Source organism: Leopardus geoffroyi, chromosome A1 (assembly GCF_018350155.1).
Source record: "Leopardus geoffroyi isolate Oge1 chromosome A1, O.geoffroyi_Oge1_pat1.0, whole genome shotgun sequence".
Lineage (NCBI taxonomy): Eukaryota > Metazoa > Chordata > Mammalia > Carnivora > Felidae > Leopardus > Leopardus geoffroyi.
The window spans coordinates 195831357-195847230 of NC_059326.1; the positions used below are offsets into that span (position 1 = coordinate 195831357).

General features: G+C 53.1%; 1 protein-coding gene across 5 annotated transcripts in view; it reads left to right on the plus strand.

Annotated features, from left to right (window-relative positions):
* TNIP1 (TNFAIP3 interacting protein 1) overlaps positions 1-15874 on the plus strand; it is a 52484-nt gene that overhangs the window by 17879 nt on the left and 18731 nt on the right. For 3 of the 5 annotated variants that reach the window (XM_045436960.1, XM_045436946.1, XM_045436966.1), the window contains exons 2-7: positions 3828-3999; positions 5156-5290; positions 6549-6634; positions 8062-8145; positions 10577-10768; positions 14560-14654. In XM_045436960.1, the coding sequence (XP_045292916.1) occupies positions 3864-3999; positions 5156-5290; positions 6549-6634; positions 8062-8145; positions 10577-10768; positions 14560-14654 (728 nt within the window). In that variant the 5' untranslated portion in view covers positions 3828-3863. Of the gene's footprint in view, positions 1-2638; positions 2731-3827; positions 4000-5155; positions 5291-6548; positions 6635-8061; positions 8146-10576; positions 10769-14559; positions 14655-15874 lie in introns of those variants that run through there. The other 2 variants (XM_045436955.1, XM_045436974.1) reach the window with 2 other exon arrangements.

Here is a 15874-nt window from a genome sequence, read left to right on the forward strand (position 1 = left end):
GCGGGCAGACTCGAGATCGAGAGCAAGGACTTCTGGTTCCAGCTCCATCTTGCTGAGTGACCTTGGTCTTCACGTTCTGGGCCCTGACTCGCTGTCCTCATACTGTGAAGGAGAGTCAGGTAAGCCGATGTCCAGGAAGCTTCGGCGCTGGCCTCGGTGCTGCCCCTCGCAGGGGCTGGGGCCCGCCCCCCCTTGCCCCTCCACACACACTGTGCCGTCTGTGACCAGGGAAGACTAGGCGGTTGCCTGTGGGAGACAGGAGAGGGGTGCAGCCCCTCCCTCAGAGGACCCCTGGGTCATGCCAGTCGCCTTGGAGATTCCCTTCCAGCTCCGTCATCCTGGGAATGATTCCCCTCTTCAGGAAAGGTTACAGAAACCACAGTGACAGGAAGAGAGTTCCCATCTGCCCGGCAGTCACCCTGGAACTGCCGCTGACCATCTGGGCGTGAGGTCAGCAGGATGTGGAAATTCCCCATTTCTCTTACTGCGTTTCTTCCCTCCAGAAGTCCAGGCCCTCCCCTGGGTGGCTCCCCTCACCTCCAGAGAGGGTTTTCTCACATCGGGCTGTTGTGTGTGGGCTCCGTTGGCCTCCTGCCCCACAGCCTGTTCGCTCGCCCTGCCCCCAGGCGCTGCCTGCGAGGCTGGAGTCGGGAGAATAGCCTCCTTGCCCCTTCCTTGGCTTCCCTGAACCCCCTTCTGTGTCGGCTCCCCAACACTGAGTGTCATGCAGTTTGGAGGACACGGAGATGAGGTTTCAGTTCCTGTATCCCATATCCTGCTCTGTCACTTGGCCTGACATCCGGGCATCCCTAAAGGAGCATGGTTGTGCCGGCCCTGGTCTCAGAAGTATGTGGCCATCTTGGGGTGCCTGGGTGGTTCAGTCAGTTAAGCATCCGACTTCGGCTCAGGTCATGATCTCACAGCTCGTGAGTTCAAGCCCTGTGTTGGGCTCTGTGCTGACAGCTCAGAGCCTGGAGCCTGCTTCGGATGCTGTGTCTCCCTCTCTGTCTGCCCCTAACCCACTCGCATTTTGTCTTTGTCTCTCTCAAAAATAAATAAACATTAAAAAAAAAAAAAAAAAGAAGCATGTGGCCATCCGAGTGCCGCTGGTCGGTGGTGGGTCACAGCCAGGCTCTTGGGATGTTTTCAGTTGGCTTCTCAGGAGGCAGAGGCAGGTCACAGGCTCTCTCTGCCCTGATTAGACACTTACTGAGGCTCTATTGTGGACCACTCTGAAGATACGCTGGTAGACAAGGTGGACTTGACCCCTGCTCTCATAGAGCTCCTGGTCTGGGCAAGCCGGATGTGGAGTAAAAAAACATACCCAAGTCATCATGGAATGTCAGCCGCGAGTTCCGTTTAGGGTTAGTGTAGAGTGGTGAGCAGGACCCAGGACACATGGGGCCACTTATCACCAAAAGTGGCTACAAGCCTCTTCCAAGCCTTCAGCCCTCCCATATGTGAACTCTATTCAGCTCTCAATCATGGCCCACCTTCCAGGTGCCAGACCTAGGCTGGTGACAGCCTCCGGAAAGTTCTCAGTCAAATGCACAAATGCTTACACCAGTCACATACGTCGCATACAGGGTGGTAAGTATTTGGCTGGAGAGGCACGTGAGGAGAGTGGGGAGTGCAGAGTAAGGACTCCCCCACCATGTCTACCAACATTTTTGAGCACCTTGCTAAACACCAGTTACCGTGCTAAGTGCCTTCCCCATGCCGTCTCGTAGTTCAGGGAACGCGTCGGTGCTTTAATGCTCTGCTGTATAACCTTGACCTTTCACGTTGAAAACAAGTCCCCCCTAAACTCAGTGATGACTTTTGTGTCGGGTGTGTGGGCAGCCGTCCTTTGCGTCTGTGGGGCCCAGCAGGGCGTGGGTGCCTCTCGAAGTACATGTTCATCTTCTGTTTGTCAGTCTTTGGGGGAGGGGTCCCACTCACCAGAACTCTCTTTTTCTTTCTGGCCCATGCCATTCTGTGGTGATATGGACCCTCTGGTCAAAATGCTTATTACTTCTTGTGCTGCAAGGCAGGGGAAACAGCCCAGAGGGTACCTGATAGCTCAGCAGGTGTTACCCCACAGGCTGGAACTCGCTGTCTGGCCCTTGGGGCTGAGTCTTAAATGGGAGTTTGTATGCCAGTGTAGCAGAGGGTTAATTTAACTCGCTTTCCTAGGCAAGGCTGGGTTTGCATCTTGGCTCTCATGTGCTGGCCACGTAATCCTGGCTGCGGTACTTAACCTCACAGAGCCTCCCTTATGCAATGAGGATAATTTAGCTGGTGTCTTAGGGTTGGTGCACAGCTTACCTGAGATAATGTACCCGAAGCGGTGAATGCAGTGCCTGGCGAGTAGATGATTAATGAATGGGGCTGTCATTATTAGCACTTGCTCACCCTTTTCTTTCAGTGAGCCCTGTGTGGGTGCTCAAAGGGCCTTTGAGGATTCCTGCCCTGGGGGTGATGATCTTGGGAAGGAGGTTTTGGGGCCCCAAGTCCTTGTGAGGTCTCCAGTGGAGCCTACCCTTTGGAACTCTTTCTGGGTGGCAAGCCCTTTGCAGGGCTGGAAGCTGGGTCCCCTTCTCAGCCTCGGGGCCTTTGCCCTTAACTATTCTCTCTGCCTAGAATATTCTTCCCTCAGGTAACCTGCATGGCTAGTTCCCTCACCTTCTTCGGGTCTTTGTTCAAATGCCTCCTTCTCTGTGAGGCCTTTCCTGACAACTCCACTTAAAAGTAAGTTCCCTGCCTCATACTTCCCTGCTTAACTGTTGTCCATAGATGTTTTAATCACCCCTAATACCATGTTTGTCTACCTATCATCGAGCTGTCTTGACCACTAGAATGTGAGCTCCCTGAGGGATTTGTGTGTCTGTTTTATTTGCTGATAATTGCCCAGTGCCCAGACTGGTACCCAGCACAGAGTAGATGCTCAATTAATAATTGCTGAATGAATGAATGACTGTCAGGAAGAAAGAAGTTTCTCTGCTAAGTTCCAGAACTAGGCTTCTCCGATCACTTTGCAGGGCAGTTTCCAATGAAATAAAGCAGATGAACTTACTTGAACAGATTGATGCAAAACCCTTGCTGCACAAGTAGATAGTCGTTTGATGGAAAATTTATCTGTTCACTAGAACTGCAAGGGACAGACCATACATGATATGAGACTGAAGGAAGAGGGTGACAGTGTCAATTGAGTGTATTAAATATTAGTCAGGGTTTCTCCTTCTTCTTTCTTTTAGAAAAGATAACGTACATATGGGTGAAACTTTGGATTGGATTGACTTGCTTATCCCTGAGGGCCCATTTGTTTTACCGTAAAGATCACTGATTTAGTAGAAGACTCTCATTTCCCCGCAGAGAGGGGAGGGGACTACCCACAATCCCACAGTGAGTTAATGGCTAGACCATTTGTTCAGTCATTAAGTGCTCACTGGACATTCACTTTATAGCTCTACCGAGCTGGGCGCTGGGGCTGCCATAATGCAAGGTCCCTGTCCTTCTGGACCCTACCAATAGGACGTGAGCTCAGGCTTTTTGACTCCCAAGTCCCTTGCTCTTTCTTGTACTCCATGGTGGATTACTGTTCCAAATGAACCAGCTGCACAGTGAGGCTACCCAAAGAAACTGATGCCACTCTTGGGTGTCTCTTAATAGAGACACAGCGTCCAGATCAAAGGAGGTGACTGTCTTGCTCTGCTGTGCTGTGACCAGACCAGCCTCAAGTGCTGTGTTCTTTTCTGGGTTATGGGACCGCCTTCTGGGGGCATTGATTGACTAGGATGCCTCAGTGGCCTGGCCTGCCCCCTGATATACTGCTGTTGTCCTTACAGCCAAGTGGGCACCACGGCAGGGGTGGAGCCACCCTCATGGAAGGGAGAGGACCATACCGGATCTACGACCCTGGGGGCGGCGTGCCTCCAGGAGAGGCTTCCGCAGCTTTTGAGCGCCTAGTGGAGGAGAATTCCCGACTGAAGGAAAAAATGCAAGGGATAAAGATGTTAGGTAAAACAGACCCTGCGCTCTCCCTGCAAGCCTCCTCCCTGCAGCCTGCAATGCCAGCTGGCATATGCCCCCACCCAAGTCATCCCACTGTCCCTCCTGGCCCGGCATTGGCTCCTGTCCCACAGCTGTGTCTTTGTGCACTTCTGTAGCATGATGGCAGGATTCCCAGCCCTGATTCCCCAGCACCCCAGCACCCCAGCTCCTTCTGATGACAGGACTCAGAATACCTGAGGGACCTAGAAGGAGGCATGGAGGTGGGGGAGGAGCTAGAAGGCCCAGTTTGGGGACATGGAAACAGAATGGCCTCATCTTCCAGAAGCACCAGAAATAGGAGAGCTGGCGTCACTGGGGCAATGAAGGCATGGTCCCCAAGTGTTGGAGCAGGGAGCTGAGCTTGGCTTGAAGCAAAGCGGGAATAGGTCCCTTGATTTCTCCTTTCCTGGCTTTTGCTCGAGCTGTCCCCATTGCCTGGAGCAAGTCCGCTTACCTCCACGTGACTGAACCAGTCATGCGAAGGATTCATTGATACCCTGTCCAGAGGAGTCTCTTTCCTCTACGCCCCTAAAACTCTTCCTTTGCTTTGCTGCCATCTTCTCTGGCCTGAGGCTTTGGGGGTGAGCTCATGTGCCTGATTTTCTAAATGCTGAATCCTTGCTTGGCAGATCTCTGCTTGGAATGGCAGCTTAGGGAAGGGGGAGTGGAGTTTCCCATTCTCCACTTGTAGGAGAAGGAAAACCGAGGCCGAGAGGGGTGGTGGTATTATCAAGGACCTCCTCCCTTCAGGCATCCCCTGACCAGGGTGGTGTAGGCTGTGGGTAGCCACAGGTATCATGATGGGCAGTCTGAGAGCCCCTGGCCAGGAATGGCCGGGGTGGGGCAGGAGGACGGATGGTGCCAGGAGGTCAAGAGTTTGTTCTAGATTCCCCTCTACTCCATTCTCCCTGATTGTGAGGCCCCTTCTTTACCTGGCCCATTTATGCCTAGGGGCTGGAATGAGGTGTGTCACATTCGGCCCACAAGGCAACAGTGGGAATGCAGCCCAGGACCCGTAGCATCAGAAGCCACGCAAAAGCAAGCTTAGGGGCATGGGGCCGGGAGAACCGGTGCACTGAGCTGAGTAACTCCTTTGCTCCTCCTGTGCCCATCATCTCCCCAGGGGAGCTTTTGGAAGAGTCCCAGATGGAAGCATCCAGGCTGCGGCAGAAGGCCGAGGAGCTGGTCAAGGACAGCGAGCTGCTGCCACCGCCATCTCCCTCTTTGGCCTCCTTTGACCACTTGGCTGAGCTCACAGGTACCGGGGGGCCGGGGTTGTTTTCGGGCGTTCAACAGACTCCGAAGTCTTTAGACCCTTAACAGTGGTCTCCCTCCTCATTCAGAAACCCACATCTCCTCCATTTATCCTTGGGCCCCAGACCATCCTCCTAGTCATGTTTTGTCTACAGCATCCCTGAGAAGGTCAGACTTGGAAGGGACTTGAAAATAATTCTGTGTAAAAATGGCTGGTGACTCAGCACTCCTGAGGCCCTGGCAGACATTAGCGATGGATCACAACAACGCACTGCACCCGAGATGTGGCCTCAGGATCTCTATCAACGTATTTAGTCAGCAGATATTTAACGAGCAGCTCCCGCGTGCCGGGCCTAGCGTTCCAGACAGCTACTTCGGGTCACTCAGACTTGGCACATGAACCAAAAGCTCTCTGGTCTGGCCCCACTTTTTCCATTTACCGCTGGGGCCCACGGAAGAATCTGGATTTCCTGTTAGCTTGCTGCAGTGTACCTCAAATGTAAGGCATACACACTGCCTGTTAAAGGAACACGTCACCTGTGAGGGAGGGTTGTGGTCCTGTGTGTGGTCACCACGCATCCCTCAGCATGTCTCTGAGTACGGGGCAAGGTCCGGGGCAAGGGAAGAAAAGGCCCCCACACATGGGGCTCAAGTGCCTTGTGCTGCCGCCTACCTACAGTCTTGACCTAGGCCAGTATGCGAGCCTTCCATCGGCTATGGTTACATTTGCTGAATGGACAAATGGAGGAGAGTGATGATCCCAGAGTCCACTGTGCTGCCGTCAGAGGGCATTTCCAGCCTCTTGTCTGTTCAGCAGTGATTTCTGAGTCCCAGCTTGGTGCCAGGCCCACGCCCTGAGTGAGAGGTGCAGCTGCTGATTGCATGACTGTGGGCCATCTGGTGACCTTTCCAGGCCTCAGTTTCCTTCCTTCAAAATGCAGATACAGAGCTGTCATGAGAATTGGCTGAGATGACAGATATAAAAGTACTTTGTTAATTGTAAAGTGTCTCCCTTGGTATCATTGAGGCAGGTCCCGGGTAGCGAGGAGCAGTGGCCACCTTGGGATTTTCCCAGCAAGTCCAAAGAAGATAGTCTCTCCCATCATTCCAGTCGTTTTCCCAGGCTACCTGGCCCTGGCAGGACCACCTCTCATTTTCCCAGACTTGGGTAGAACTCTTCTGGCTGGGGCTGTCCCCGAGGGCATGGTATCTGGGCTTTTCCCCATTTCCTGCTGCTTATCCATGTGTTCTCAATTCTCCAGGAAAGGAGGCAGATGTCCCAGCAGCCCCTGCTGACCCTGCACACCCCAGCAACAAGGCAGAGCCGGTCCAAAAACCTCCATCCAGTGTAAGTTACATTTGGAGTCATGGCTGAAAGTTGCCTGGACCTCAGGTGCTCATTGGCAGATACAAGAACTTGACGAGAGAGGATTAAAGTCAAGGAACTTGGGTTCTGACTTGTTAGGTGATATTGGGCAAGTTGATCTCTGTCTCTCTGGGGGCTTGATTTCCCCATTTTCAAACGAAGGCCATGGTGAAAACTTATCAGGAAGACTCTGGTATGCACAGGGCATTCCTCTCATTTACTGAGTTGTATAATGCCAAGCATGTGTCAGCCAGGTACAGTGCTGGGAAAACAGACAGATGTGACATGGAACTCAGATTCTCACAGGGGGCTCAGAAGGTGTCTTCTCCATATTTGCCTTGAGAAGTTTTTCTTGGTATCCCAGGCCTGGAAGGGAGCCACGTGGTCATATTGTTCAGTGTCTTTATCCCACGGATGGGGTCCAGAGAGAGAAGAGTGTTTCTGAGGAAATGGAGGTGAAAGGGAGACTTTCTAGAGCAGAGCTGAGATCCAGAGCGGGGTTCTTAGAGACCACGAGGCTCAGCTGAAGCTGAGTACAGATCCTTCCACGTATCTGCCTGTTCCTGAGATGAGGCAAGTCTGGAACAGACTTTGGAGACCAGGTTTGGTAGCAATCCCAGAGTCAGTTCCTGGTTGAGAGGAACTATCAGCCTATCCACTGGTTGCACAACCGGTACATTCTACTCAGCATGGCCGAGAGGTGTGAGAAGTCCCGAAGTCCTTGGCCACCCAGGGATTTGGGCAAATCCTGTAAAAGTCTCTCCAAATTTGTTGATGCATCCTTGGGACTTACTGCAGATCAGACCACTCTTCTGGGATCTCTGGGACTGGGTTGGCAAGGCTGGCTCAGGACCGCCTTGGTGGTGGCCATACTAAATGCTATCTGTGTTCTCTGGGCGACCAACTAGAGACACCTGGGCCTGGGAGATCGCTCTGATGCCATAAGAAGAGTGTTGGACTTGCAGTCCTTGGGTTCAGTCCCTGCTTTTGCATTAACTAACCGTATGCTCTCCCATTTCCTCATCTGTCAGATATAACCCTCTGAGCCCTCTGTGGGTTGCTTTGAGAAATAATGGAGTCTGTGAGAACATTTTAAAAGTGCACGGCCTTCGAAAGAGACTGCAATTGTAAAGTGCTAGCCGTTCAAGGTCACTAGTCCAACATCCCTGTTTTACAGATGAGGAAACTCGCCTCAGGGGAAAGTGACCTCAGATCACACAGTGGGGTGTGGGCAGACCTGTTGAGAATCCTTCTCTGTGGTCTCACATGAAGTCATGTGGCTCCGCCCTGTGAGCTCAGCCTCTGCATGGAGGGGCTGCCCAGCTGAATTGCTGCTCTCAGTCTCGAGGCCCCAGCGGAGGGGTGAGGTGTCTTTCTCTCGGGCAGTCCCTAACTCCCTTTCTGCACAGGGCACCTCGTCTGAATTTGAAGTGGTCCCCGCCGAGGAGCAGAATTCTCCACCGGCGAGTGGTGGCCAAGCCAGAAACACAATGGTGAGTGGATGGCAGGTCCCCAGCACGTCCCATGTCTCTCTGTTTCAGTCACCCAGCCCTGGCGGAGAGGCACAGGATCCACTGAGATCCCTTGGGCACCCTGGAGTTACCTGGGGATACACGAGGGGCCAGGGCAAGGGGTGCTTCTCGCTCACATATGCAAATTCCTGGCTGGTGACTTCCCCGACTTGGGCCATACAGACACCCGACCATTGAGAAAGCCTGGGCACGTTGCCAGCCCTGCTGGTCTCTGCCTTGTCAGGGGGTGCCTCTACACACTATGACTCAGCTTTGGGGCCTGTGGGCTCCTAGCCTGGCTGGAGTAGAAGGGGTGGGAGAAGCCCAGAGCAGCTTAAGGCAGGTGATTTATCCTTTTGTGCAGGCCATCTGTTCCTCCCAGGCTTCCCCTCAGGGCATACATGTATACACACACACACATACACACACACACACACACACACACACACACACTCCTCTAACTCTGGGGTGTCTACCCAGCATACTCTTTCTATACCTTACCCTGCATGCTGCTTTTATTCCACCTATGTCCTCCTCTGCTCTCTCTTAAAATGGCAGACTTCTTGGAGAACCATGGCAAAAGGTCTGGAATATTCTTCAAAAGTCTTAAAGCCCTGTCCTTTCCTCCTTCGCCCTCCTTCTCCACTTTGAGATTTGTTTTTGGTGGTGGTAATAAGACAGTAAGTGGCCTAACTCTTCACCTTGATGTCCTGTTTCCTCAACTCACCAAGGCCTAGGGGACAGATGTTGCTCTTTAGTTCATGTTGTGTCTGTCAGTCCCCAGTGCAAGGTCCCCATCAAGTGGTCATCCAGCTTATGCTGGCATGCCTTGAGTGACAAGTGTCTCCTCACCGTATCTGGCAGGTCTGAGTAGTAGAAAGTCTCTGTATATTGTCTCCTGGGAACTTTTGCCTCCTGTCTTGCCCTATGCCTGAAGGCTCTGAGATGCTGGCTCAGGAGGTAAGACCCCACTGTTCAGAGAGTATTTCAGCCTGTGACCTTGGACCAGTACTTTCATCTTGTTAATAAGTTCCTCCTTAGTCCCACCATGTGCCTATTCCGTGCCAAGCCAAGCCAGCCTGGGAGCTTACAGACTGGTTGGAGAAACTGGAGGGATGAAGCCATTCATGAGCCTTAAATAGAGCAGCATTCACCACCTCAAATCCTTTGTGGGAAGAGGCAGTGGGGGAAATGAATGCAGAATTGAAGAAGCAACATTATCTCCTGTTAGAATAAGGTGCTAACAATATTATGTAGGCATTCACTGAGCACCACACTGTGGCTGTAGGGCATTTCTAGTGCTGCACAATGCAGAGACAAAGGAGTTCAGTGTGGCAGAGCACTGGATCGAGAGCCAGGAAGCCAAAGTTCAGTCCTGGCTCTGCCACTGACTTGCTGGGCAACTTTGGGCGAGTTCCTTCTCCCCATCCCATGATTTCCCAGCCTGAGCCCTGAGGTTCCCCTGTAGCTCTGATGTCCGTGACTTCCATGAACGTTTAGGGGAGGCTGCTAGAGGAGCGGAAATGTGGGCAGGGCCAGGAAGGATGAGCAGGGAGGACACTGTGGGACCGAAGCCTAGTACACGGAGGCTCAGGCAGGGGAAGGTGGGGACTCAGATATCCGGCAGGGGAGCTGGGCTCGATGCAGTGAGCTGTAAGATGCCGATAAGGATCCTTGGGCACGGTATTGGTGTAACTGAGGCACTATCTGTGGTAAGAAAGTTCTAGACAGAGGAGAGGTGGCTTAAGAGAGAGAAAGAGACTGATTGGTTATTGAGATTCGACTGTTGTGCCCACAGTGTGTTTCATTTCTTACACACTCTACTAGATTGGGGTTCTTTGCACTATCTAGAGCAATGGTTCTTAACCTGTTTTGACTCTTGGGTCCTCTGAGAAGTTGATGAATGCTTGGACCATTCCCCAGGAGACACACATAGACATAGAAGTGGGACAGTTTTGGTCCCTGCATGGCTTCCTGGTCAGGAGTCCCCAAGCCGAAGAAGCAGTGACATGGAGCGACACCACTTTCCTGGGCTTGTAGCTTTCATAAGTCAGTTCACCTTCATAAGAACCCTATGAGATAGAAGGGAAGGAAGGAGTGTGTGTGCACTTAGGAGGTGAGGATTCTGAGACCTGGTGGACAAGTGGTTTACCCACAGGTGCTCAGCGAGGCCCGGAGTGTGGGAGGAAGGTGACTGTGCTGCTGGTAAGCCCGCCTGTGGCCTGGGAGCCCCAGGTCCTGCCCCGTGAGTCAGCCCCAGACAGGGAACCTGTGTAACTAGAGAATTTCCCTGGGCTAGCTGGGATCAGAGGGGAAACTGAGTCATGAGGCACGGGGAAGCAGAGGGAGAATGGTCGGCGGTGCCTACTTAGCCCCCGGTGAAGAGTGGTCAGTGTCCCTTCCCTCCCACCAGGAGTTGGGCCCCCTGCCGCACGAAGACACCAACCTGATGCTGCACCTGCAGCGCCTGGAGACCACCCTGAGCGTGTGTGCCGAGGAGCCGGACCACAGCCAGCTCTTCACCCACCTGGGTCGCATGGCCCTCGAGTTCAACCGGCTGGCGTCCAAGGTGCACAAGAACGAGCAGCGCACCTCCATCCTCCAGGTGAGGCCAGCAGGTGGGAGGGCTGCCGGGGGCGGCAGGTGTGCCTCCCCCCTCCCCCCCTCCTCCAGCTCTTCTCAGGGATCCAGGGGTACCACGGGCATGTCTAAGGGCAATGTTGGGGGCTGACTCTGGGCTTACTGTTCAGGGTAGTGAGCAAAGTGAGGAAGTTGTGGGAAGGCAGGAGGAAGAGGAAGGAAATTGGAAAATGTGGGTGGGCAATGCAAATTTCATGGTTGGGGATACCCTCGGGGCGTGGATGTGGGCAGGTCAGCAGCAGCCCTGCCTCTGGTCTTCACATGTGGGGTGGGGGGAAGGAACAGAGGCCAGCCTGTATATGTTATTGTCCCTGCCCCCTATGGTGGTAACATCATTACCCCCACTTCACGGGTGGGGGTGCAGCCCTGGAGAGGTGATTATTTTGCCTAAGGTCACCCAGTTAGTGGGCGATACGGTTGATTCAAACCTCAATATGTTCTTTTCTAAATCCCATGCTCTTAACCATCATCCAAACCTGCCTCCCCACCGGGGAGTCTTTCTTTCCCAACCTTTCCTGTGCCGTGGGAGTGAAGTCAGCTTTCCTTCCTAGGCCAGGCTAGGCCTTGGAATAGAATGGTCCTTGGTTCCAGTAGTGACTTCTTTTTTGCTGTATGACCGTGGACAGGTCACTTGCCCTCTCTGTGCCGCACTGTCCCTATCAGTACCATGGAGTGGGGAATGCCTTCCTCGTGGGATGGCTGTATTAATGAAGCACCCAGAGCAGCCTCAAACATAGCAAGTGGTCACTGTTGGAATTTCATGGTGATTGATCATCCATACTGGGCAGGGGATCTTAGCCTCAGGGACCTTGGATAGGGAAGGATTCACAGATGGCAAAACTGGGGCTTGATGAGGATCAGAGCACCTGCCACGTTAGTGACAAGGCATAACTTGAAGTCTCCTTCCTCCTTCCTAGACCATGCCAGCCACTGGTAAGTCACTGGTCTGTGGTCTAATTCATGCCAGCAGACATTCAAGATATTCCAGTTGATGGAAGTTGGGGCGGGGGGGTGGGGGGGACGTCTACCGTGTGTGACCTTGGGAAGGGCTGGCTTGACAAGAGCAGGAGGGGCGTCCAGGATGGAGACAGGTGTGAGGAGAGATGTGAGGGGCAGAGGACTCCGGGGAGAGGGCAGGACTCCCATCCCACCTTGAGAGAGGGACATGTTGAAGGGAGTGACCAGAACATGCTGTGAGGGTCTGGGGGCGCCAGGCTGAGGGAGACACCCTTCTGATGGCAGGGGTTTCGGGGTGTCAAAGCTGAGCTCCGGGGAGGTAAACCTGGGGCTGTTCATGGAGTAAGATCACTCTGAATGCCACCATTTTGGCTTTGAAATGGGGAGTGATACCAGGCCTCGTCAAAGGGGGTCCTGCCAGCCTTTGGCGTTTTTTATATAGCGAGCTCCTGTATGTGTTTCCTTCTTAGCTCTTATCATAGTTTGTAATAATTTTATCTTATTACGTGGCTTATTTACTTTGTGTTTGATTTTTTTCCCTGTTAGCATGTAAGTCTCACAAGGGGTGGGGGGCAGGTACCTTGTCTGCCATATTCGTCAGGTATCCCGGCGTTCAGCACTTAACAGGTGCTACATGTGCATTTTTGAGTGAGTGAGTGAATCACAGGACCTCACAGGAAAGCTCTGTTGGCTCCCTTTGATGGCAGCGGACGACCTTTGTGACCGCCTCTCTCTATCAGCTGTTTTGTGCTCAGGGACTGGGAGGAAACTGCCCTCTGGACTGGAAGGGTAGACAGCACGTGAATCCTTGTCCTGGCCTTCCCTTAGTGACCAGGAGCAGGATGTTTTGTTTCTGGCCAGGGCATCCTGGGTATTTGCCTAGCCTGTGGGTGGAGCCACATTAATCCAATTCCTTCTCAGTTATTCATTGATTTGTTTCTTGGTTCGCTCGACAAACATTGTCAAAGCCAGGTATGGTGCAAGGCGTCTGCTAGACATTGGAACCAGTCACCGTGGTTTTCTGTTCTCTCGGCCTCGGATCCCTCATGTCCTACCAGCTTCCGTTTCCAGGCTGTCTCCTCCATGCAGCCTTCTCAGGTCTCCCCTGTGTTAGTCAGAAAGGGCTAGGTTTTGCTGTGGAAACAAAACAGCTCTGAAATCTCCTTGGCTGACATACAGTTTCCCTCCGATTCCATGTGGCAGGGGCTAGTTTCTGCTCCTCGGTTTACTCAGAGGCCCAGGCTGACAGAGCCCCCACCATCTCGTGCGCTCTGGTGTATAAGGCAGCCACAGCCACAGGAGAGACCAAAGAATTGGGCCTGAGCCAACCCAGAAGTGGACACGGGGCACTGCCACTCACTTTCATTGGCCACAAGTAATCACATGGTCACAGACAGCCCGGGACAAGGACACGGAAGGGAGCAGGTGGAATGCAGTGAATATCACTGGTCCCCGCCCCCCCCAGCACCCTCCGCACAGCGGGGAGACACCAGTTGAGGGTCTGCCACGTGGAGCACAGTCCCAGCGGTGATTCTCAGCAGCTGTGCAACCTCATGCAAATTATTTCACCTGCGATGACTCACTTTTAAAACAGAGCCAGGTGACTTACGCAGCTTTGGGGAAGCGGCGAGGCCCCAAGGAGGCAGCGAGTGCAGGAGCACCTAGCCATGGACGTGGCACGTACTAGGTGCTCACTGAGTATTTGCTGAAAGTGGGTAACTTTGTACCGATGTGGGGTATCACGTCACCGGTCGGCACTTCCCTGCCCTCCCCGTCTGCGGGGCCCTGAATCCGGCTGCCCATCTTCCATGCCCCCCCCCCCCACCCTCGCACTGCTTCGAACAGGAGGCCTCAGATATCAGCACATGACTGGCAGGTCACAGGGCACTTGCACCCTGGCAGTCTTGTTTGTCCTCAGAGCAGCCCTGTAAAGGAGGCAGAGAAGGAACAGTTGTCCCCATCCGGAGAGGAGGGAACTATGTCTCAGCAGTGAAACAAGCCCGAGCCACACCTGAGAAATTGCTGAGGTCTTGGCTGAATGCCCTGTTTTCCAACTTACCATTGGACAGCACTAGAAGCCTCTTACATTCTCCAGATTGACTGAGCTCACCAGCCTCCTAGGACTCAGCCCTTCCCCTGTTCATTCGTTCATTTGGCCATTCAGTCATTCAGTCGTGCATTCCTTTAGCAGAGTTTAGTGTTGACCGTGCTAAGTGCTGAGCTGGGCTGGGGTCCTGGGAGGGGGTCCCAGCCCTCCGGAAGCCCGCAGACTCGCAGGCAGAGTCGGGGGTGGACGTTAAGGGAACAATGACACGAGTGGTTCTTTGGCCGTAATTGTCACAAGCACCAAGGGTGACCAAGGATAATAATGGAGGTGACCTAACTCACCCGAGATTGGGAGTCGGGGAGGACTTCTCTGAGGAAGTGATGTTCAGACTAAGACCTGAAGCAGGAGTAGAAGGGGGCCGGGGAGAAGGCTGTGGGGCAGGAGTGTTCTCCACTGTAGGAACAGCAGTGCAGGAGGAGGAGGGATGGAGCTCTCTGCCCAGGAAGACCAGAAGGCCCTGTGGCCGCTTCTTGGTCAGGCATCCCCATGGCTGGCTCCGGAGGGAGAGGATGCATAGAGGAGCCTGCATGGGCCTAGCACCTGGGTTCTCAGCTGTCCTGAGACAGATTGGGTGAGGCCATGCAAAGGGGGTAACGTGTTGGGACCTGGCATGGCTCTGTCCTCCATCATCAAGCTGCATTTAGGGTCCAACCCTTCCCTCACCTTGCCCCCATCTACCTCCTGCCTTGCAGACCCTGTGTGAGCAGCTTCGGAAGGAGAATGAGGCCCTGAAGGCCAAGCTGGACAAGGGCCTGGAGCAGCGGGATCAGGCTGCCGAGAGGCTGCGGTAAGTCCAGACTCCTCAGGAGTGAGGACTCAGGTGGGCAGGAAGAGAGGGATAGTACATGGCACCGATTTCTGGGCTGAAGGCTGAGGGCTCTGAGGTTTTGGATGTCAGGTCTCTTGGTCCTTTTCCTTGGGTACCTTGGTGTTTCCTCTCTGGCCCTTTTACTACCTTTATAAAATGCCTTGAGAGCTTCAGAAGAGGGTCTGTACAAATCGCACTCCTTCCTTGGGAACTTGACCCTTTTGCTTGTTAGCAACTGCCAGTCTGCTGTGGGGAGAGGACTCAGGACTTTGCTGCCCTCTGCTGGCCACCGTCATGTCCTGCTGTTTTCCGGCCAACGGTCAGGGGTCCCTCATTTGCCTCCTGGTCTCAGACTTCACTGTGCCTCAGGATCACTGAGGGTCAGGGAAGGCATTACAGCTTCACTCTCCCACCCCTCCCTCCTCAGCTGAGATTCTGATTCAGTGGATGTGAAGCCGACCTAGGCATTTTCCCAAGGGCTTCTGTGATTACGGTGTAGGTAGACCCAGGACTACAGTTGAGAAACACTGCTCTTGATTGTCCGAGTGTGAAGGGCCCTTTGAGGTTATGCAGGTCAGACCCCTCATGGTGCAGAGGGAGACTGAGGCACAGAGAGAGTCATATGTAACCACTGAGCCGTTGTGCCATTTTGAGGCAGCATATATTTATTTACTTCTGGATGGCCAAACAGTTGGGAGTTTTAGAGCCATAATGACCCCATCCATGGATCCGAAACCCCAGGTCGGAGGAATGACTCGTGACTAGAAAGCAAGAGTGCAAGTCCCCGCTGTGTGACCTTGGGAAAGCCACTTTACTTCTCTCTCTTTTTTTTTTTTCTTCTGTTATTACGTGGAAACTTAGCCGGCAAATAGAACGTAAAGAAATATTTTTCGTACTTCAGTCATACCTGAATCCATATCACCACGTTTATTATGTCCTATATCACCTACCTTATTGATTTAAGAATTTGCTTCAATTTGAATAATGTTTTTGCTTAAAATGATGATAAAGAAAAGTTGCGCTGGAGTTCATGGAAAACACCATTACCTTTAATAAATAGAAGACAACCCTAACAATAAATACAACGAACACGGAGGGTGTTGGGTGTTAGTAAGTCCTGGCAAAGTGCCGCCACCCACTGAAAGCTCTGAGCCTGAAGCCTGCCCTTGTCCTGTGAACAAGGGAGACCGGCAAGTCCT